The sequence below is a fragment of the Ceratotherium simum genome, chromosome 3 (assembly GCF_057802395.1).
Source record: "Ceratotherium simum simum isolate JZ-2026a chromosome 3, ASM5780239v1, whole genome shotgun sequence".
NCBI lineage: Eukaryota > Metazoa > Chordata > Mammalia > Perissodactyla > Rhinocerotidae > Ceratotherium > Ceratotherium simum.
The window spans coordinates 25181904-25204149 of record NC_141902.1 but is presented as its reverse complement, the minus strand read 5'-3'; the positions used below and the strand labels follow the sequence as shown (position 1 = coordinate 25204149).

Below are 22246 nucleotides of genomic sequence, written 5' to 3'. Positions count from 1 at the left end.
CTAGTACCAGCAGCCTATGAATTTATTCCATTTGGGGTTGGGAGAGATTTTTCTCATATGAATAAGTCAAAAAGCTATATTAAATCTTGAGGTTTTCTAACTCCTTAGGGTAAGTCAGGAAAATGAGTGAGGTGACAGAAGGGACTTTATTGTGAGGCATCAGACACTGTGGGACTCATTGGGAGGAGGAAACAAACTCACCTTTGGGACAGGCACCCGGCTAAAAGTGGAGCTGAGTAAGTATGAGAGTTGATGGTAACTATAAAATGTATTCTGGTGACGGTGAACAGGAGAAATGGAGATGTCATTTTTGCATTTGTATCTTATTTAGAATTAACTATAACCTACTGCTGGAGTATTAAGAACTGTGGCACCCGGATAAATTAGTCAACATATTCAAAGACTATATGAGCATATTTTCTTTGGGGTGGAATTTAGCAAACTTCTCCCAAGATATGAGGCTGACAGAAGCTCTGTCAAATATCAGAGTTTTTAGCACTAGAATTGAGCTAAATGGAGCCTGTTAGAGGAAAAAAGCTAGAAGAGCGGAAAATTGCATGGCCATGATCTAATAGACTCTTTCTACTTCTCCTGCCATTGACTCAGAGACAAACTAGGGGGAGGATATTCAAGGTCATTTTATCCATGCCTCAAATGAGCCATACCCAATTCACTCCAGTGACTGTGTCCCTTGACACTAAACATTGTTTAAGAAGAGTCAGTGAAGTAAAGAGAAAGGAGCCCAGGGCTTCTGGTTGCAGTATAGAGTTCTAGATTTGGTTTGGCCCCAATTGGCAGTGTAACACTGAACAAGTCATTGCCCCTCTGTGTGCCTCAGACTCCTCCAGTGTGAGCTGAGAGGGCCAAAGTTCAAAATCTGTGGTTCAGAGATCTCACTCTTATACCACCCTAGAGTTTATATGACTCAAGGGCATGGACTCATGGCTATTTCATAAATAAATTCTATAGTCCTAAGGAAATAACCTCGTTAATCAATAATCTAACTTAACCTAGAAATAATAACCACCTTCTCAGCGCCTATGATGTGTGGGTACGATGCTAGATGTATGACATATGGTATTGTTTATCCTCAAACAACTCTGCAAGGCAAGGAGCAGGATCGCTATTTTATGGAAGAGGAAACTGAAGCTCAGAGAAGTAATTGCCCAAGATCCCAGAGTTAGTGAGTGGAAGCGTCTAGATTCAAACCAGGGTCTGCCTGCCTGACCTCAAAGCCTTGCTCTTTCTACTACATTATATCACAGACCCTGTGCCAGGGCTCACTTAAAAATGAGAGACAATGCCAATCACAGTGAGGAAGGAAATACATGGAATTTATCATTTCATTCTTAGATACTGCCATGACTTAGAGATGGAGCTTTGGGAAGTCTTAACTTGAATGTCCCAAATGTCCAAAGAATCCTCTTTCCCTTTTAATGAAGAAACAAAAAGCACAAGGGGTACCGGGAGCATTTACCCCAATGGAGAGGAAAGAGAGGAGCTGACAGCAGCCACTCCCTTGTTCTGACTCTCCCTCTCACTCCCTATGTCTGTATCTTCCCCAGGTAGACCAGTCACAGTGTAACTGATCTGCAAGTGCCTGACTCATTTGTGAGTTACAGAAAAATGCAATATTGAGGGCACTTTGGACGTTGCTGGATCAGAGAACTTTAGCTCTGAAAGGGAGCTGAGAAATCATCTAATTCAGACTTCTTTATGTCTCCAGTAAGGCAAGTAAGACCCAGGGAGGTTGGTTGAATTGTCCAATACCGTAAAGTCAGTGAGAACTGGGGCTGGGACTAAAACCTGGGGATCCTGGTCCCTGGATCTCACAGAATAGTGACCATTGTTTGGTGAACTAAGCTTCCAGTGAATAGGAGGTGTGAGATATGCTCATGAACAGGAAAAAAACAAATGTGTTTTACTAGAGGAGTATAAAAAAGTGCTCCTTATTATTAGCCCCTTCCCATGGGCTCCCTGGGCCTGCTCCTCAGCTGTGGTATAAAAATGGAAGGAGAAGGAAATGGCTCATTTTGTGAAAGTACAAATCACTGTGGGAAATAGTGGAGCCTTCAAAGTTGTCTTTGGGACAGGAACAAGACTATTTGTTGAAGCAAGTAAGTTCTGTGAAATAACCTGATTTCTTCTACAGTTAAGGGACATCTGTTTTCATTCATTTCTTTTTTCATGGTTTTGTCTGCTATTTAAATAAGAAGATAAGTTGGCAATAATAATGTTGCATTACATAGTATCCATGAGCGTCATTCATGCAAGAAACATATACTTAACACTTAATGAGTGTGGATGGATATAACTACCCTAGGTCCTGTCTAGAATGAAACTCTGTAATTATAGGAATGACTTTTTTAACTTGACTATTCATGAAATTTTTTATATAATCCACTGTATACAAAGCAGATCTCCTATTGTGTTCTGCCTCATTTCTTGTCATCTTGGGAAAATGAAGTCTAAATAGTAAAATTATATGCCTCCTCCCCCTTTAGTGTATGCACACAGACACAGGAACATGCTTAGTAACTATCTGTGTGTGACTTAGGAATCCAGGCTATGGCCCAGTTACAGGGTACCATTTTGTATAGAGTTATGGCAGAGTGTGAACACAGGCTATCAGAAACTTGTGTTTGGAACTGGCACCCAACTTTTAATCAGCCCAAGTAAGTAAGATCTCCAAAAATGTGTAGCTCCACTGCCAATATTGGGTTTATATTGATATATGTAGCATGTAGCCTGGTCTATAATAGAATATTATTATTATTATTATTACCATTTTGTTATTATTGGTCATAACAATGCTGCTAACTTGGAATATATATTTTCTGCCATATTATTGTTTTTACCCTTTAAGGAGAGTCAGTGTCAAGATATTAGGAAAAAAAGTTTGCATTTCCTTTAGAGTCAAGTACCTTACTTGTTCATTGAGTTGCCACCTCTCTGCTGAGGGTCTTTTGGTTGTATACTACCTCCTGATTATCTCTCTTAGAAATGCTTCCTTGGTTTTCTCTGCCCAAACACTTACAATTTGCAGCTCACCAAACAGGGAGCTAAGGCTGTAGCAGCGATCGTGGTCAATGAAGACGTCATTGTCAGTACTCTCCAAAGGTCTGTTTGATTTGGATCGGCATGGGTGGTAGAAAAAAGGCCTCAGGAATAGTGCAATAGCTACCTGGATATAGGAAAGTCAACTAATAGTAATGTATCTTGAGAAAGGGATTTTTCTGGAAAAAAAAAAATACCTGCTTGTTCTTCAACAGTGTAACATATATTTGTTGGAAATTGTATGTACTGGGAGGATTAGCTTATGTCATATTGCAAAAAAAAAAAAAAAAAGGTGATGAGGAGAGACAAGTAGAAGTCCCAAAACTATAATTACGAAGCCAGCAATTATGGACCTGTAAGTGAAGTTATCTGGATCTTTTCCACAGATCCAAAGTGTTATTGGTAAGCGTTGGTTTTCAGCAATACAGATATTGTGATGTTTTAGAAAAGTTGAGTTGATAGGGCTGAGAAAGTTTGAAGATATAGATCAGGAACACAAAGGCCAATAACTGGGCCATGTCCCTATCCCAGTGACCCAACTTCACAGAGCACCCGAGCAGCCTCAAGTCTTTCTGTGCATCGTTGCCATTAGATGAGGATGATGTTAGAGATCTAATAAAAGATATATAGAAATAAAAAAAAAAAAAGAATTTGCAGCTCACATTTACCCAAAGTATATTCAGCCCTTAACCTCTCCCAAAACTGGCCTCCTTGTCCCAATAATCACGCACAGTAAAAGTCAGTTCAACTCGTGATTATTGAGTATCATCAATAAGCCAGGGGCCATAGTTGGTTTAAAAAAAAAAGAAGCTTAAGATATGACCTCTGCTCTCAAGAACTTCTAGTCTTATCAGAAAAACAAAACACTCATATATTAAAAGTCATATGCAAGTAACAATTTATATATGGATGTACCAAGATGGGTGCTGTGTGTGGTCACACCCAGGACCTGGCACCCAGCAGGCAGCCCTGCTGGCTGGAGGCAGGACAGCGCTGACAATGAACAGTCCATATTCCCTGGCAGAGAGCAAGCACAATTCCACCCCTGTGTGTCCAGAAAAGGATTTAAGTCTGTTATCTACTGAGATGTTTGACTTTCTTGAGGACAAAAGGCCTCCTTGGCAGTAAGCCTCCTTGAGTGAGGGGAGGATAGCAACAGGAATGAGTCAGGTATGAGTCACCAGGACTCCTGCTCAGCCCCAGAAAGGACACGGTGACTCTGAGTCACGCCGAGGCATGTTTTTAGCATGTGCCCCAGCACGGCATGCTGGAAACGCTCTTGCTCCTACTTATTCTGGCAAAACGAAAAAGACATTTTTGCTTTTGTACCCAAGAAAATGGTGCCTTCTCCTCAGGCGTGGCAGCAGAGGTGGGAAAACGCCCGCCTGCTGCCTGGTATCTTTAGAAACACTCACACCCACCCGGCCTATGTAGGAGGTGGGTTTTTCACAGAGTTTTGAAAAGAATCTTTTTCCCAGAGGAGAAATAGCCAGAGGCTGTGTTTGTCGATAGCTGTGAGGAGGAAAATGGAGGCGAGTGGGTAGCATTGGGGGCTGGTGCTGTTACACCCATTAGGGAGGCTCCTTCAAGCCCTCCTGGCACCCTTTAAGGGGAAAATGATAGGATCAGCCTTTCCAGGTTCCCAGCTTTTAGAGTGAAGGGTGTGTGTCCTCCATGAGAGGGTGGGCAAAACCAGGACCTTTTTGTAATGCGCTTGCCCTGAGTGTGACTATGGGAACAACAGATTCACGTTTGGGAAGGAGACCCAAGTGGTGGTCACACCAAGTAAGTGAGCCGGGATCCTTCTGTACAAATGAACCCCCTCCCCGCTACCCACCACTGCTCCTATCCCCACTGCTGGACGACTTCTTATTTCCATAGGAGGTGGGGAGGACTTGTCATTCATCAATGCCACACCTAAGGTTCTTAGAAGGTCACTGTCCCAAACCTTTGTCTGCCCCTTATTTCTTCTACCCTCCCCTTCTCTCAGCATCTCTAGTGACCACGTTCCCACCCTCCGTGAAAAGCTGCCCCTGCTCTTCTCTGAGGCTGGGTTTCAAACTGAGCAAAGCACCACAGAAGTAAGAACTGGAAGGACAAGGGAAGTGAAAGGAGAAGTGAGAGCTGGATGGAGAAGTGAGAGCTGGGAGGGACCTTGGGAACATCTTGCTTATGTTGCAGGGGGAGCCAGAGGCCCAGGGTCTGAGCGTCTGTCCAAGGCGATGCCCGGCAGGCAGAGCAGGGCAGTGTCGGGGCTCCAGCCCCCCCCCACCCCTGTGCTTGGCAGAGCCACACAGCTCTTTGCTAACACGGCCCTCGCACCCATTGTGAGGTAAGCTGAGGTCCAGCAGCACACACTGGCCAGGGAACTGAGGACTAAATTACCAGCTCGGCTCAGGGCCGTGACCCGGGCCGTGACCTCTGTGAGCTTCAGCTTCTGCATCTCTGAAGTAGGGGTCATGATCTCTGTTTCCTCCCATCTTTCTAAAATTTTATGGAAATTGTTGTGACTTTTTTTCTCCATCCTAGGCTTTCATAAAAGCAGGGCCCTGTCTGAATCAAGGTCATTAGAAATAAAGGAATCAAAGAGCTTTGGCTGCCATGGCCTCTTTCCAAGTAGTAAAGAGGGAAGGGCAAACGCACAAATCACAGGAAGGGCCTGAATCCTGCCTGGAGTCCTGCCTGGGACAGGGATATACTGGGACCAAATCCCTGGGCCTCAGGCAGAAAGAAGGCTGGGAACAGGAGAGCTTCAAGGAAAGGTCAGGACAGCTTCAGCACATGTAATATCAAATCTCCTCTGCCCTCCATCCTCCCAGCCCTTTCAGAAGCCCCCTGTATCTGACAAAAGAGGACGGAGTCAGACCCTTAGTGTTGCCCAAGCAGCAGGCTGGTGGTGGCGGCGCTGGGGAGTTGCTGCCCCGCTTCAAGGGGGTGAGTCCCCAACCCCTGGCTCCCATCACTGCCCCTTAATGCCAAGGCTCAGGGGCTCTAAGACAGCTGGGGGAGATTTCCCACAACTCCGGGAGACTTGGCCAGTGTTTGCCCCAACACCACCGGGGCAATTGGTAGAGATGGTCACATGAGACAGGTTTTATCAAAGGCTTTCCTCACTGTGTGGATCAGGAGGAAGCTATGGACTTACATTTGGAAGAGGGACCAGGCTTGTTGTTCATCCATGTGAGTATTATAGAAATGATCAAGGGATATTTTGTAGACAGAGAATAGATTTTGGAAGGATATCGCAATTATGAGAGAGACTGTGATGTGGTCTGCACCGTTGATAAAGGAGTCCTTTGTTGTCTGGAAGTAACTTATCAGTGTGTCAGGTCCCATGAAATGATTGGGGCTGTGCTGGACAAGGGTTTTGCACAGTGCTTTCAGAGGACAAATCCCCAAGTTTTGAGAAAAGAGACATTACTCTCGGTTAGGTTTCTGAAGCAGAACTTTCTTCTTGGCAGCCAAGAGGTCAACCCTTCCCCTCAACCCGATGGCTGAGACTCTCTCTCACCACCTCCACTTGGATCCACGAGATGTCTGCCTTACATGAGAGCAACCCAGCCAGGGTGCTGAGGCATGCAGGGGTACTGGAGGGGGTCTTGGGGCAGGGATGGCTCTCCTCTGGCTGCAAGAAGTCTCATCCCTTTCCCTTGTGTAAAGCATTGCTTGGAATCATCCTGTTATTAGCTACTATTTACTGAATGCCTGACATGGACTAGTGACTCTACTCTGTCCTTTACATAAATTCTCATTCAATGCTCACATCCATCCTAATGTTAGGTAGCTGGCATTATGCCTATTTTACAGATGAGGAAACAGAGGCTTGGGGCAAGTAACTTGCCCAGGATCATCCAGCTAGGAATGACAGAGCTGGAGTTTAGTCTATTTGACTCTAGGGCCTTATTGTTAACCATGCCACTGTACTGCTACCACCATCCCTCCTGCACGCTGTGAAGGAAAACCCCAGACCTCAAAGGCCACCGATTTGGTCCTTGGTTTGCCCATTCTGAGCCTTCTTGCCATGGTGACCATAGAATCCTTGGTATACGACTCTGCCTGTCTCAAGAGATGAGTAAAGTCGTTATTTGGGCTCGCAGGACGCAGGTATGGCAGGGAGGGAAGTAGAAACCTAGGGGGACTGTTTATTGGGCATAAAGTGCCCCAGAGAGAGAAAACTTATCATGAAAACCATAGAATAGGCTGTTTAAAAGCTCGTTCCCAGGAGTGAAGGCTGTAAATGTGTGAGGGGCCCGGGCAGCCACGCTGGGGGCAGAGGGCAGGTATTTGTACTGCATTGTACCAGGGTGTGGACACAGGCGGCAGAGCACTCACTTTTGGGAGCAGAACAAGACTCCAAGTGTATCCAAGTAAGTTCCTGACCTTAGACTCTAGCCAAAGACACAGAAAGTCCCCACTCTGCTTTCTTAGTTGATGAATCTGCACTTCCTGAGATAATTTCTCATGTTTCTTCATGAGGCTTGAATGTTTTGAAATTTGAATTCCCAGCCACTGGCTCAATAGTGGTTTGTTTTCTGATGGTAATAACTGCCAATGGGAAATGGCCTTTGCATCATTACAGAGACAGACTCTTTTGCTGTTTCTAGATTCCTTTGAGACTAAAGATCTTTATCAGAAAAGAAATCATGACTGATGATGCAAAAAGATTTGTTTTTGTTACCATCTAGTTTTCATGAAAGGTGATCAATTAAAGTTCTCAAAGACCCTGGGCATTGGACACACTCTCACTAAACTCCCTATCTAATCAAGAGATACGGGAAGAACTTAAAGCCTAAATAATGCACTAAAAACAATAAAAAGTTTAGAAAATGGAAACATACAGAACTTAAATGAGAAATTAAATAGTCCTAATAAAAGAAGATAGAGAGCAAGACTGCATTAAAAATGAATTAAAACATTTAGAGGGCTTTTTCATTAAACAAATATTTACTAAGCAACTATTATATTCTAAGCATTATGCTAGATGTGAGGAAGGAAGGGAGGGAGGAAGAAAGGAAGAAAAATGCTGAGTCTCCACCATCCGGGGTCTCGCAGTGGGTGAACATCCGTAAAGACAGACAGTTACGCCCAGTGTCAACATGTGGTAGTGGCGGTGCATACAAGTTGCAATGGAGCGGAAAGGACGACCTGCATGACCTCGTCTCCTAGTTGCCTGGTACTTGTATGCATCCTGCACTGCACCATAAGCTCTATGAGGCTAGGACCCTCTCTCCTTCATCCTTACATCTCCACAGCCCAGCATGATGGCAGGCACGTAGGAGTCACTGAACAAATGATTTTTGAAAAAATGCCTTCTGGCCAGGAAAGTCAGGGAAGGCTTGAGTGGAGGGGTAGTAACTGTTTAGAACGTATTGGTTTAGACAGTAGTAAGTATTCTCCAACAGAGAGAGTTGTTAGACTTCAAAACAGGGAGATTACAGAATCCATCCAAATGTGCGTGGGTGGGAGCAAGCCCATCTCTCCGGGGAAGACATTCTCCATATTTATCTGCTCATTTGTGCTCTTCACCAAACCTCTTCCCTGCCATGGTCAGTTCAGGCTGCATTTAGAAAGCCTGAAACTCACCATATTTCTCAAGAACCAGAGTTCAGAGGCGTGAGAACTACAATACCTGGGATAGAAAAACAGCACGAATCGTTTTAGCAGCAAAAAGGAAAGAGGTCTGATAATAAATATATGAAGCCTATGTCTCCACTTGAAAGACCACCCAGGAAACTTTTCTCCATTAGGACCAGAATCTTCTCTGAAGTACACAGCTCCAAGGTGTGTAGGAAGGTGTGTGGAAGGAAGACCAATAAATTCAGATTTGGGAAAGGCTTTAAAGTTGCCATTGTTTCTAGAAGGTAGACCCTGCACAGTGTTGGGACGATGTGGTTCCTGCGTGTTGGCTGCATCCGTATCTGCTCCCGAGCTGTTCCTCGTGGTGGTGGGAGAATTTGCTATACAGCTGACTTCATGTTTAGCAATTGCCCAAATAGAGTGAAGCTGTTTCATGGTGCTTAGAAAGAAATAATCAGCATCAGTGAGGCCCCTAATTGTGTCCACAGGAATACATAGGAGAACAAACAAATTCAGAACACAGAAAACTGAAGGATAAAATTAGGCTAAGATTTAGGATGGAATTTTAAATTCTTGGAACTAGAGAAGGGACTTCTAAGGAATATATATCTAAACCTGCATAGGTTCCAATGGATGTTTTAAGAAAAAAAGATTATTGGATCAAATAAGTTTGAGAAGCTCTGGATTTCTTTACTGCAGGACTTCTCAGAGCCTTTAAAATGCTAATATACACTGTCGGTCTTCAAAACTGAAATATAGCACACAGCATTTTACAAGCTTATTTGAGCTTAAAATCTTTTTTCCAGAGAAATTTAGAAGGACTAGAGTTCTATGAAATTTTCACTGAGAGGTACTTGTCTAAACTACTCTCAAACTTTGGTGGGTTTTTTTCCCCATAAGGATGTCAACCTAATCTTAGAAACCTCCAGAGAAAGAGATTCTTGGGACCCATATGTAACTCAGTCCTGATTCTCACAACCTTCATAGTTAAGCAGTCCTCCTTATGCATTTTATGTGAATATTCCTAGGGCAATTTAATCTCTCTCTTTCTCTGCCCTGAAGGAATAATAGAACCACTTTCTAGAAGGAGAGCCTTTCATAGGCCTCCATTCCATGACTAAGCCCTACCTGAGATTTTCCATCTATTGTCAGTGCTATGAGTTTTCCCTAAAGATTCATTTCCCAATTAATCCCTGGCTCTTCTCCAGACTCTTCCAATTTTCCTTCTTCACTTTCGTGTGGAACCCAGAATGGGAATCCAGCCTCCAGGAAGGCCTGACCAGCTCAAGGCCGGCTATGAGGGAAAGGTCTGTGGGGTTATTACACAGAAGCCTGAGGAATTAGGACTCAGTGGGCCAGACTTTTCTCTCACAACAGAGAAAGTGTGATTTGGAGGAGCCTGTAAAACAGAGACAGGAGACGTTTCCGCCCCAGCGAGGCTGACCCTGCCCGGGTTAGAGTTCTTGTAAAGCACCCTCCTCTTGTGGGCTGTCTGGTGGCTACGGTAAGCTGATCTTTGGAACCAGGACCAGGCTGGCCGTACGCCCGTGTGAGTATGACCAGACAAATGACCAGGGCAAAAGTAATTGTCAGGTTGTCTACGAGAAAACAGGCAATGATTTACAGCAAATTCGCAGATCTGTGACACACTTGTTTTCTATTTCTACAAGCTCTCTTGGTGACTTAAAATGTTCCCATTTCTCATATTAAAGACAGAGTTGCCAAGAGCCAGTTGGGTTAACGAAAATTTGAGCAGAACAATTCACAGAAACATGAAAAGAGTTCCAGATACTTGGTGCTTTCAAGCGAAGCCGATAATATCAGCACCAGATAATCTGAACATTTAGGAAATTAGCTAAGTGCCCTCGGGGGAAAGAGATGAGTTAATGGCAAACACAAATTCTCTTTTATTGCAGTAGGTCGCTAAATTCCCTAGTTTGGCTAATGAGCATGGTGTGGGGATACCTGCTCGCAGCATCTTCCTCTGGAGTTTGGTAGAGTTTTGAAGCTCTCCCAGGTTAAAAGTGGCCCAGACCCCTATCTGAATGGCAGGTACACCATGGGAAATAACAAGGTATGGAGGCAGGCAGATCTGGGCAAAGTCTGGTTCTACCTTCTCCAGCTAATAAAGTCTCCACTTTCTCATCAGCAAAATGACAATAACCACACCATAAGAATATGAGACAATGCCCAGCATATAGCAAGTAATCAATAAATGGTAGCTTTCTAAAATATTATTACAATTATCAAGGCTTTACCATACTAAGCCTTACATTGTTTTAAAGGGAAAGGGGATCAGCTTCCCTAGGAAATAGAAGATCTAAGAAACAAAGACCCAGGAAGCCTTTTAGGATGGTGCTCTCAGGGCCTGGTGGGTTCCAGCAGATTAATGTCAGAGAGGTTATTTCACAGACCTTACCTGCAGTGGGATTCAACAGAGGTACAACTAATCTTTGGAGCAGGGACCAGACTGAGTGTCCAGCCATGTAAGTAGAGTGGGGTAAGCGTGGACATTGACAACTAATTCTTTTTTGTCCAAGATGCTCCTTTGTCCAGGTATTTGCTTCTGTAGGATCTCAAATGGTTCTTCCCACCCATCCCCAGAAAATCCTCCCATTCTTTATTCAGTGCTCCAGAAACATCCTTAGGCTGGGACCTTAAGAATCACAAGTCAGGTGATAAGCAAGTAGTCCTGTACCTTCCAGGAGAGGATCCAAGATACTGCTGCCCTGAACAAGGGTTTTTGTTCTACTAAATTCTTGATTTATTGAAATCACAACCTCCAGCCCAGGGCACTACAGTAGGTTGGGGATGGAGGAAAAGGATTGAACACACCAGAGACAAAGTCTCAACAAAGAAGAACAGAAGGTCTAACTCTAAAGAGTGTCATTCTCCTATCCCCTGTGGAGAATCGGTGCTTCTCCTATTGAAGTAGGTGGTAGGTCCAGTGAGTTTCTGTAATGGTGCCACCTGCAGTGTGAATACCGGAGGAATGTCTGGTAAACTCATATTTGGGAAAGGAACTCAAGTGTCCATAATATCTGGTGAGTCATCTCAGGTGGCACCATTTGTAACCCCTTGGGCCAATGTCACCAATCTTTTCCCTGGGGATATCAGTATTACTGTGGATGTTACAACTAATAGTTTTATGGAGGCCTCTGTGAAGGGAACATCATCACTATCAATCCTGAAAATCTGTGTTTCTCTACATCAAATACTTTATTTTTTTTAATTGGTTTATAACATTGTATAAATTTCAGGTGTACATCATTATACTTCTATTTCTGCATGGATTACATCATGTTCACCACCCAAATACTAATTACCATCCATCACCACACACATGTGCCCAATTATCCCTTTTGCCCTCCTCCCCCCCACCTTTCCCCTCTGGTAACCACCAATCCAATCTCTGTCTTTATGTGTTTGTTTGTTGTTGTTATTATCTACTACTTAATAAGTGAGATCATATGGTATTTGACCTTCTCCCTCTGACTTATTTCACTTTGCATAATACCCTCAGTGTCCATCCATGTTGTCACAAATGGCTGGATTTCATCATTCTTATGGCTGAGTAGTATTCCATTGTGTATATATACCACCTCTTCTTTATCCATTCGTCCCTTGATGGTCACTCAGGTTGCTTCCAAGTCTTGGCTATTGTGAATAATGCTGCAATGAACACAAAGGTGCGTGTATCTTTACACCTTGGTGTTTTCATGTTCTTTGGGTAAATACTCAGCCGTGGAATAGCTGGATCATATGGTAGTTCTATCCTTCATTTGTTGAAGAATCTCCATATTGTTTTCCATAGTGGCTGCACCAGTTTGCACTCCCACCAGCAGTGTATGAGAGTTCCCTTCTCTCCACATCCTCTCCAACACTTGTTGTTTCCTGTCTTGTTAATTATAGCCATTCTGACGGGCGGGCTTGAGGTGATATCTCATTGTAGTTTTGATTTGCATTTCCCTGATAGTTAATGATGTTGAACATCTTTTCATGTGCCTGTTGGCCATCTGTATATCTTTGGAGAAATGTCTGTTGAGGTCTTTTGCCCATTTTTTAATTGGGTTGTTAGATTTTTGTTGTTGAGATGCATGAGTTCTTTATATATTTTGGAGATTAACCCCTTATCAGATGTACGGTTTGCAAATATCTTCTCCCAAGTGTTAGGTTGTTTTGTTGATGGTTTCCTTTGCTGTGCAGAAGCTTTTTAGTTTGATATAGTCCCATTTGTTTATTTTTTCTATTGTTTCTCTTGCCCGGTCAGACATGGTGCATGAAAATACGTTGCTAAGACCAATGTCGGAGAATTTACTGCCTATGTTTTCTTCTAGAAGTTTCATTGTTTCAGGTCTTACATTCAAGTCTTTAATCCATTTTGAGTTCATTATTGTGTGTGGTGTAAGGCAATGGTCTACTTTCATTCTTTTGCATGTGGCTATCCAGTTTTCCCAACACAATTTGTTGAAGAGACTTTCCTTTGCCCATTGTATGTTCTTGGCTCCTTTGTCGAAGATTAGCTGTCCATAGATGTGTGGGTTTATTTCTGGGCTTTCAATTCTATTCCATTGATCTGTGTGTCTGTTTTTGTGCCAGTACCATGCTGTTTTAGTTACTTAGCTTTGTAGTATATTTTGAAATCAGGGAGTGTGATATCTCCAGCTTTCTTCTTTTTTCTCAGGATTCCTTTAGCTATTCTGCTGGTCCATATAAATTTTAGGATTCTTTGTTCTATTTCTGTGAAAAATGTTGTTGGAACTTTGATAGGGGTTGCATTGAATCTATACATTGCTTTAGGAAGTGTGGACATCTTAACCATGTTAATTCTTCCAATCCAAGAGCACGGAATATCTTTCCATTTCTTTGTCTTCTCTTCAATTTATTTCAGCAATGTTTTATAGTTTTCCTTGTATAGATCTTTCACCTCTTTGGTTAAGTTTATTCCTAGGTATTTTATTTTTTTTGTGGCAATTGTAAATGGGATTGTATTCTTAATTTCTCTTTCTGCTACTTCATTGTTAGTGTGTAGAAATGCAACTGATTTTTGTATGTTGATTTTGTATCCTGCAACTTTACCGTATTCGTTTATCACTTCTAAAAGTGTTTTGGTGGATTCTTTAGGGTTTTCTATATGTAAAATCATGTCATCTGCAAATAGTAACAGTTTCACTTCTTCCTTTCCAATTTGGATCCCTTTTATTTCTTTTTCTTGCCTGATTGCTCTGGCTAGGACTTCCAATACTATGTTAAATAGGAGTAGGAGAGTGGGCATCCCTGTCTAGTTCCTCTTCTTAGAGCGATAGCTTTCAGTTTTTCACCATTGAGGATGATATTAGCTGTGGGTTTGTCATATTATGGCCTTTATTATGTTGAGGTACTTTCCTTCTATACCCATTTTTTTCAGTAGATCAAATACTTTAAAACTTGACTTTAATCATTCAAAGGATATTTTTAAATGCCTTCTATGTGGTCATCACTATAAAATGTTGGACTGAGTATGAAGTCTAAGATAGATGCCTGACCTGTCCCCAAATAGTATAACAACTAGCCAAAGGGACAGAACAGTTGTAAATTTAGCAACCTGAAAACTACTTTAGTATTAACCAATTGATGAGGTCAATAGGCAAAATAGACATTCAGAGGCGTAGGCTCCTGGCTGGAAAGTTGGCCTAGATGGAGAAGGTTCCATGCAGTATAAAGGATTCATTGAGCTTGAAGGATACATAAGATCTTTATGGGCAAAGAAAGGAGAGAAGGGGACCTCCAGGCATAAAGAACAGCAAGAAAGAAGTCGTGATCTTGGGAATGAACAAGGTGTGTGCATTTTGGCCTAAGTAAACACATCTGATAACAAAGTCGGATGGAGAGAAAGGCAAAGAAGATGTCTTCTTAAACAGTAGAGAAAAGGAATACTAGAGCCTTTAACAAAATACAGACAATTAGGGCCAGCGCCAGCCCCTGGGAAACTGGGAATCCAATGTAGAAATGCAGACCAGATGTGAAGGTGAGGGGGCCAGCTCTTTCCATGGAAGGTGCCTGGTCTAGGGACCTCCCCTCTCCTTCTCCAACAGGCTCTGAGAGGGGTTACTCCACCCCTCAGAGGAGAAGAAACCTAAAGCTTTCTGGAATGGAGACACTGGGAGTGGTATGAAGGTATTGCCTCCCAGTTGCAATTTGGCAAATGAACCAGAATTTCCATTACTCCTGGTAAGTCTGCCCAGGCTCACTGCTTCCTGACACTCACCAGAGCCTCAGCAGGACCCAGAGTCACATTTCTGGGTTCCTAGTACCTAACTACAAAGCACAGATTTAGTGGTAAGGGAGCTTTCGATCACTGCTGTGCTCCTGAGGATCTGAAGCACTAGAGTATTCGGACATGTGCTTCTGCGGTTAGTTTTGAATTAAAATGAAAGGTTAGGATCTAGAACAGCTGAAGTTCTACATTGAAAAATTGATCCAGTCTTGCTAAGGCTACCTCCTGAGACATCATCAGGGGTAGGGTGTGTTTATCTTGCTAAGGTGGAGCAGAATGTCTCTCCTCCCAGAGCTCTGGCAGATGGACCCCTAAAGACCTCCAAATTAAAAGTGATTCATTTTATGTTTTCAGACAAAAAATAGTTTACGGATCGGTACCCAGCTTTTCTGACCAAATAGTCTAATAAGCAGAAATTTTGCAAATCTGATGGTCACTAGCCCATTTATTTATTCAAAAATTTTTTCTTGAGCACCTACTATGTGGCAGATCCTACGGATAGAGCAGTAAACAGAGACAGGCCTTTGCTGTGACAAAGCTTATGTTGCAGGGAGCCAATATGAAGAGCTTGGTGCAGCTGTGCTCATATAGAGCATGTAAAGGACTTGAGACAGGAAATCCCAGCTCTCCAGATCATGGCAGCCCCTGAATATCATGCCAGGAAGTTCGGGCATTATCCTATAGGCAATAGGGAGTCCTGAATTGTTTTGAACAAAAAGTGACCCCATCAGCTCCATGTTTTAGACAAGTACTTTCGAAGATGAGCTCAAAGAAGAGACTGAGGTGGAGGTGGGGGGAGGGGGAGGGGGAGGGGGAGCAAGAGCAGAAATCAGAGGCAGGGAAGCTGAGCAGGAGAAACAACGGCAAAAATGCAGACAGGGAAGCCCAAAATGTATCAACTGGTAAAAATGAGACTTGAGAGAAGCTAAAAATCACCTCAAGTCTTCTGACTTCGTTTACTGCTATTTCATTTTGATCTCTCACTAGCAAAGTTGAGCAACAATTGGCCTGCCACTGGTAGTCACCCTCAGAGACTTAAAGATGGATTTTAAGTCTCACACTCAGCCCGCTCCCTTTCCTCGCATTCCATGGCATTGTTCTCTCTCGACCAACACTGTCCCATAGAACTTTCTGTGACAGTGGAAATGCTTTATTAATCTGCACTAATACAGTAGCCAACAGCTGCATGTGGCTATTGAGCTCTTAAAATAAAGTTCGAATTTTTAATTCAATTTTTTATTTTATTTAATTTTGGTTAGTTTTATTTTAAATAGCCATATGTAGCTAAAGACTATCATATTGGACAGCATGGTCTTGACCTTCTCCAGTCTGACACCCACTGGCTCTAGGACTTGAGTGAATGTTGAACCAGGACTCAAACTTGGGCAACTGGTCCCAACAGCAACCCCCTTTCCCCTCTAAGACCAAATTGCATCTGGTGGCACCTTATCCTCTGTCTTTTTCTTGAGGCCACATTCTCTCAGCACCTCCATACTCAGCCGTGTCCCCCTCCCCAGTCCCACACATGACTCCCACTGATGACTAACAAATCCATTGGGACATTTTGGTGGCCCTATTGGCTTCCCGTTTCTCCCCTCCCAGTAAAAGATTTATGCCATAGGGACTTAACCCACATGATCTCAGGATCTCCAGGTATGTGGAGATTGGAGGGGAGCAGGAAGAATCCTTCGGGGTCAGACCTTTGGATGTCCCTCCCATGTGACCATGGACCCACCCCTGCTCTGTTGTTCCAAGGGCAGCCCCACCCCACAGGCGACTCTGCCTTGACTCAGCATCCCAAGGCCATGCCAAGGGCTGATTTCCCCGGCTTCAGGTCCAGCTGAATGTCTGCATTGCCAAGGCCACCCTGGCTGGCTCAGCAAGTGGGGAGCATGGCTAGTCTGAGAAGCCTTGTATGCATGGTGAGGAGCTGCGGGAGCAGAGAACCACAGGGGCAGGAAGCTCTCGTCAGCCCTGCTGTAAACTCTCTGGGTGGCCCCAATGTGTTAATCCTCCCAGCAAACCTCTGCTTCCTCCTCAAAAGGCAGGAGGTCTGAATGAATAAACAATGAAAGTCACATTAAAAACACAAAATCCTACAGAAACAGTGAAGAGTGATTCTCAGCACTAAGGAAGAGCCTCCAGCAACTCCTCCTTCCTGAGGGTAGAGAGTAGAAACTGACTGTGTATCACTCAGTAGCACATTATCACGGCAATATCCTGGTAGTCACAATAGCTACAATTACTTACAATTGTTTGGTACTTTACAGTTTATAAAATATAATTTTATTTGAAGAAACTGCCATTTGTTTCTCACAATAGCCTGGTTAGGAAGGTGGACAAGGCAACATCTCCATTTTACAGATGAAATTCCTGAGACTTAAGGAGCTGGTGTGACTTGCTCAAGGCCATGTGTCTAGTAAACGGTAGAGCCAGGGCTTGGATGCAAGTGTTCTGATTTATAGTCCAAAACTTTTATCAATGAGAGAAATCTCCTGGTCATGTGACCTATTTTCTAAGGACAGCCAATCATAAACTTCCAATTCCTGTTAATTCTCAGCCTAAGTGGGGGAGACCACCCCAGATTCCAAAATGTACAGTTTGCTTGGTTGGGCCTCTTTTCCATGCTTGCTTTGTCCTGCCAAAGCTATGTTGTTGTTTACTAGGCCTGCTGAGGTTTTGAAGAAGTTCCTGTTAAGTAGAAGAATAAGCAATATCATTAAGGAGCCTTGCATTTCTGGTTTCCTTGAATGGCAGGCAGGGCCTGGCAGAGAGCATTCACTGAGAGCCTGGCCTCTTGGCCAGGACTTGTGGTTTGTGCCTGTCCCTGAGTCCCAGTCCGTTGTGAGCAGCTGGTTTCTAGAATGTTCTTTCCCATCTAAAGCCTAAGAATGTGACTTGCCAGCCCCACAAAGCCCCGCTCTTCCCCATCACTGGCATCTGAACTCGGGCCTGGCTTGGGGCAAGATGGGAAATGAGCATCTCCTAACCCTGGTCCTCTTGGCCCACAGATATCAAGGACCCTAAACCTGCCGTGTACCAGCTGAAAAGCCCTAAATCCAGCAACACCTCCGTCTGCCTATTCACCGATTTTGCTTCTCAAGCTGGTGTGCCACAAGTCACAGGGCCTGAAGTGTTCAGCTCGAACAGCACTGCGCTGGACATGAGGGCCACGAATTCCAAGAGCAACGGCGCCCTGGCCTGGAGCAGCAGAATCGGCTTTCAGTGCAACGAGACCTTCAACGAGACATTCTACTCCAGCTCAGGTAAGTGCAGCCTTGGAGTCCCCTCACTTCCAGAGGCCCGGTTGCAGCCCTGGGCCCAAGTCAATAGTATCTAAAAGCTGCTCTGACTCTCAGCCTCATCAATTGCCAGCAAAGCCCCGTCTTGTTACTGATCACCAGTGACCCCTATCCTGGCAAGCCGCAGAATGTCCTAGGCAAAAAGTAGACGGGGCGAAGTGGCTGGAGAGGGCACGGGCCCTTGGTCTCCACTACTTCTGTTCCCCGCTCCCTGCCTCTCTCAGGCTGTTTGCCCCTTGCTGCTCTTCCGGGAACTGTTTTAATGCCCTTCTCCAAGATATCTCCCCTTGTCTCTCTCTCTCTCTCTCTCCCAAAGATCTTTCCCGGGTCCTAACTTTATGCAGTCATTCATTCATTCATTCAGCAACCACTGATTGTGCACGTCAGCATGCCAGGTGCTGGAATGGAGGAGTAAACAAGTCAGATGAGGGGTCTGCCCTTGAAGAAGCTCCATTCTACTCAGGGGAGATCATGCATCAGCAAGCGGAAATCTAGGGAACTTCAGACCGTAATATGTGCTCTCACTTGGAGTTGAAGAAACAGTCCCCTTAGGGACAAAAGTCAGGGAAGGGTTCTCTGGGGAAATGCTATGTGAGCTGAGATTTAAAGGATAAGAAGCTACCAGCCGTGCCAAGGGCAGAAAGAGGACCCTGTGGAGGCCTACACAGGAGCACAGTAGGGGAAGAACAGTAGGAAATGAGAGGGAAGAAGTAGCAAGAGCAGATCACAGGGACTCGTGGGTCATGAGAGGGCAGATACTATGCTAAGTGCAGTGAGAAGCTATTGATTGGCTTTAAGCAGGGGAACGACATCTAATTTACTTTTTTAAAAGATGTAACTGATGAGTGGAGAATGGATTGTAGGAGCCAAGAGAGGAAGCAGAAACGAAGCTCTTGCAGCAGAGAGAAGATGGAGGCCAGGCCGGGGTGGTGGCTGGGGAGTTGAGTGGCCAACACTATTTGAGATTCAAAGGTAGAACCATGCAGGGATGGAAAGGAAAAGAGGGGATCAAGAAAGGCAACTGGATTTTATGTCTGAGCAGCTGAGTCAATGATGGTGCCATTTACTGAGATGGAGGAAACAAAGGAACAAATTTGGGGTGCAGGGATCAAAACTTTGTGGAACACATGAAAGTACCCCAGGACCCTTATGGCGCTGTCACTGAGTGTGTGTTACCACCTCTATTGGACTCCAGACTGGAACCTGCCCCAGGGCAGGGTCTGTGTCTGATGGCTCCTTATGGCCTCGGGTCATATAACATGTACTTTGCACAACCAGTGTTTGTTACATGAATGAAATGGTGCATGGAAGCCAGGGTGTCAGTCCTGCCAGGGCCAGTGGTTCACCCCACCACGTGCCCTTATGTGACAAGTTCCCTCCAGATCTCTCCCCCAGGAAGCATGGAAAGGCTGTAGACATTCACCTACCCAAGTCCTAGGAGCTCTGGTGTGGGAAAGTCAGCATGCTCTGGACTCTAAGAAGATTTTTTTGTTTCTCCTTTTAGGCGTTGCCTGTAATGGCGAATTGATAGAGAAAAGCTTTGAAACAGGTAAGAGAGGGGTCTATCCCAGCTTGACACAGGTTTGGGGAGGTGAGGAACCCAAAATAACCCGGACAGGGTTGGGGAGGTGGGAAGGAATTTGTGGATCCAGGAATAAAGTTGTGAGGAACGGAACAGCAGTTGGAGCCCTGCTTGGAGCTGTCTGGGGTCATTCTTGAATCCCCAGGTTCCTCTCACTATCTCTAATTTTCTTTTCCATTCTGAATACTTAGAGAATGAGTCTCTGGTTTTGCTAGACCAATGACTTACCCCCAGGCCTCTGTATTCCTTTCAATTGCTCGACTGTCAGGAGAGCCAGAGAGAGCTTCTGGGTGGCCCAGCTGCGAAATTTCCATCTGGCTTATGTGTAGCCCTAAACTAACCAGGTCGTCCTGAGGACATGTTCCCTCCAGAGCCAGGGGGTTTGCCTTCTTTCAAGAAAAGCAGCAGAACTCAGGCAGTGATCTTGTCTCTCAAGGATCCCCACCACTCCTCACCACCTACTCTAGGCCCATACTCATTTCCATTTGAGCCATTTTCACTGAGTCATCCCTCTTGTGGTTCAGCCACCAGATTCTCACCAAGGGGCCCGGACCCCAGGGATTGCATGCGATAAGTTCGGAGCGCCCACACATCCCCATCCCCTGAGGGGCTCAGAAACAAAATAAGGACTAAGTGTAGTTGGGGTTTTCCTTTTGAATTGAAATACTGTTGACCCCAGAGGAATGTACAAATATGTTTATGAGGGGATGTGCACAGAAGCTCAAAGGGAGAGGCCATCCAGAAGATGAAGCCCACCCCCACTCGCCCCACCCTGCTTTTGGGAAAGCCATTGGTGTGTCATAGGGAACTGTGCAGACCCCGGGTGTGCATACCCATAACCACTGTGGCCCCTTGCTTTTGCAGATATACAGCTAAATTCTCAAAACCTGTCAGTGATTGTGTTCCGCATCCTCCTCCTGAAAGTGCTCGGGTTTAACCTGCTCATGACGCTGCGGCTATGGTCCAGTTGAGGTGAGCAGGCATCTCAGCCAGGAGCGGGGGTGAGGTTCTTGGGGTGGGTCCCCAAGCTCTGAAAGCAAACCTCCCCCCAGGGTCTTGCTTTAGGTCCTAAGCCTGGGCCCAGCAAACACCTCCTTTTTTTCCTGTTAGGAGTTCCCCTTGTTAATAACAATGGCCTGGAACATTTGTATAACACAATACACTCCTCGGATGACAATAGCCGCCTCAGTTGAGCCATGTCTCCCCTACGAAGTATGAAGAACAGTTGTTATTATCCTCATTTTGGAAATGAAGAAACAGGCCAAGTAACAACAAGGGCCACACAGTAATGAGTGTAGATGGAAAGACTCATTTATGCCTTCTGTTGATCCCTTTCACTGCAAAACCTAAAGGGCCCCCCAATTCCTTCCCTCATGTCCTCTGCCCCCATTAAGATGAGAAGATATTATACTCATATTACACCCTAATCGTGGCTGGAGTCTCCACACCCTTCTCCCCCAGTGTCCCTGGTCATCCTGCTGACAAGTGCATCCTGTTCCACCACCATCAAAAAGAACCCCAGGGTCTACTTGCTCCTAGAACTCTACAAACAGAGTCATCTCCATCACATCCCTAACTGTCATGGGGCTCCTTAGTATCCAGCCTGACTTTTGTTCTTTTTCATCCCAGGTCGCCAAGAACATGAGAGCCCGGTGCTCCCTCGCTCCTTGCTCCTCACCGCCCCTCCTCTCCCTCCTCAAGCAGAGAGGTGCACCCTCTGCCCCCCTGGAAGAAAAAGCTCCCTCTGCCTCTCTGGTCCCACTGGCAATGCCACCAACTGGATCCTACAGGATATTTGTGATCAAGACGCTGAAGAGCTGCCAAACACTGCTGCCACCCACTCTGTTCCCTCACTGCTGCTTGTCACTGCCTGACATTCCCGGCAAAGGTGGGGGCTGCTGCAGCCTCTCCTGGCCGTGGAGAAACTCCTGCCCCTCCCTAGAGACTGCCTCTCTGTCCCACTGGCTGATGGATCCTCTGTGGGTTCTCTGGGGCTCTAGCTCCTAGAGGATGTTGTGAGGAGTTTATATGTTTTTAAATAGTGTTCATAACAAAATACATATCACCCTTGTTCCCAAGATGCGGGGAAAATTATCTCATTATCTAGGCCCTGCTATGCTGTGTATCTGAGTCACGTTGTATATTCTGCTGCCCATGGCTTCATTAAAAGTGATTTGGAAGAGCAGAGACTGTGCTCCTGTTTCACTGGGTATCATGGGGTCATTTTCGGCTTACTGCTGATCACCAGCTGGGCAGAAAGAAACCAAGGCATTTGTCCATGGTAACATTCAGGGAGCCTAACTCAACAAGCTGCTTAAGTCAACCTCTTCCTGGAATAAACTCTAAACAATTCCACTTAGAAGGCTGTGCTGGAAGCCAGGCAAACCTGCTTAAAAACTTGGGCCTCTGTTCTTCCATTTTCATGCCACACCACTGGGCCACCCATAGCAGGAGGCCCATGCACATGGGTAG

The 22246-nt window shown here is 44.9% G+C and overlaps 1 gene segment (V, D, J or C); it reads left to right on the top strand.

The window, feature by feature from the left end:
* The window catches only part of LOC101391383 (T-cell receptor alpha chain constant-like), a 440175-nt gene extending 418216 nt beyond the window's left edge, over positions 1 to 21959 (top strand). Inside the window, 4 exon segments of the C gene segment in view lie at positions 17902 to 18156; positions 19697 to 19741; positions 20639 to 20746; positions 21404 to 21959. Coding sequence covers positions 17902 to 18156; positions 19697 to 19741; positions 20639 to 20745 — 407 coding nt within the window.
* Positions 21960 to 22246: the final 287 nt, after the last annotated feature.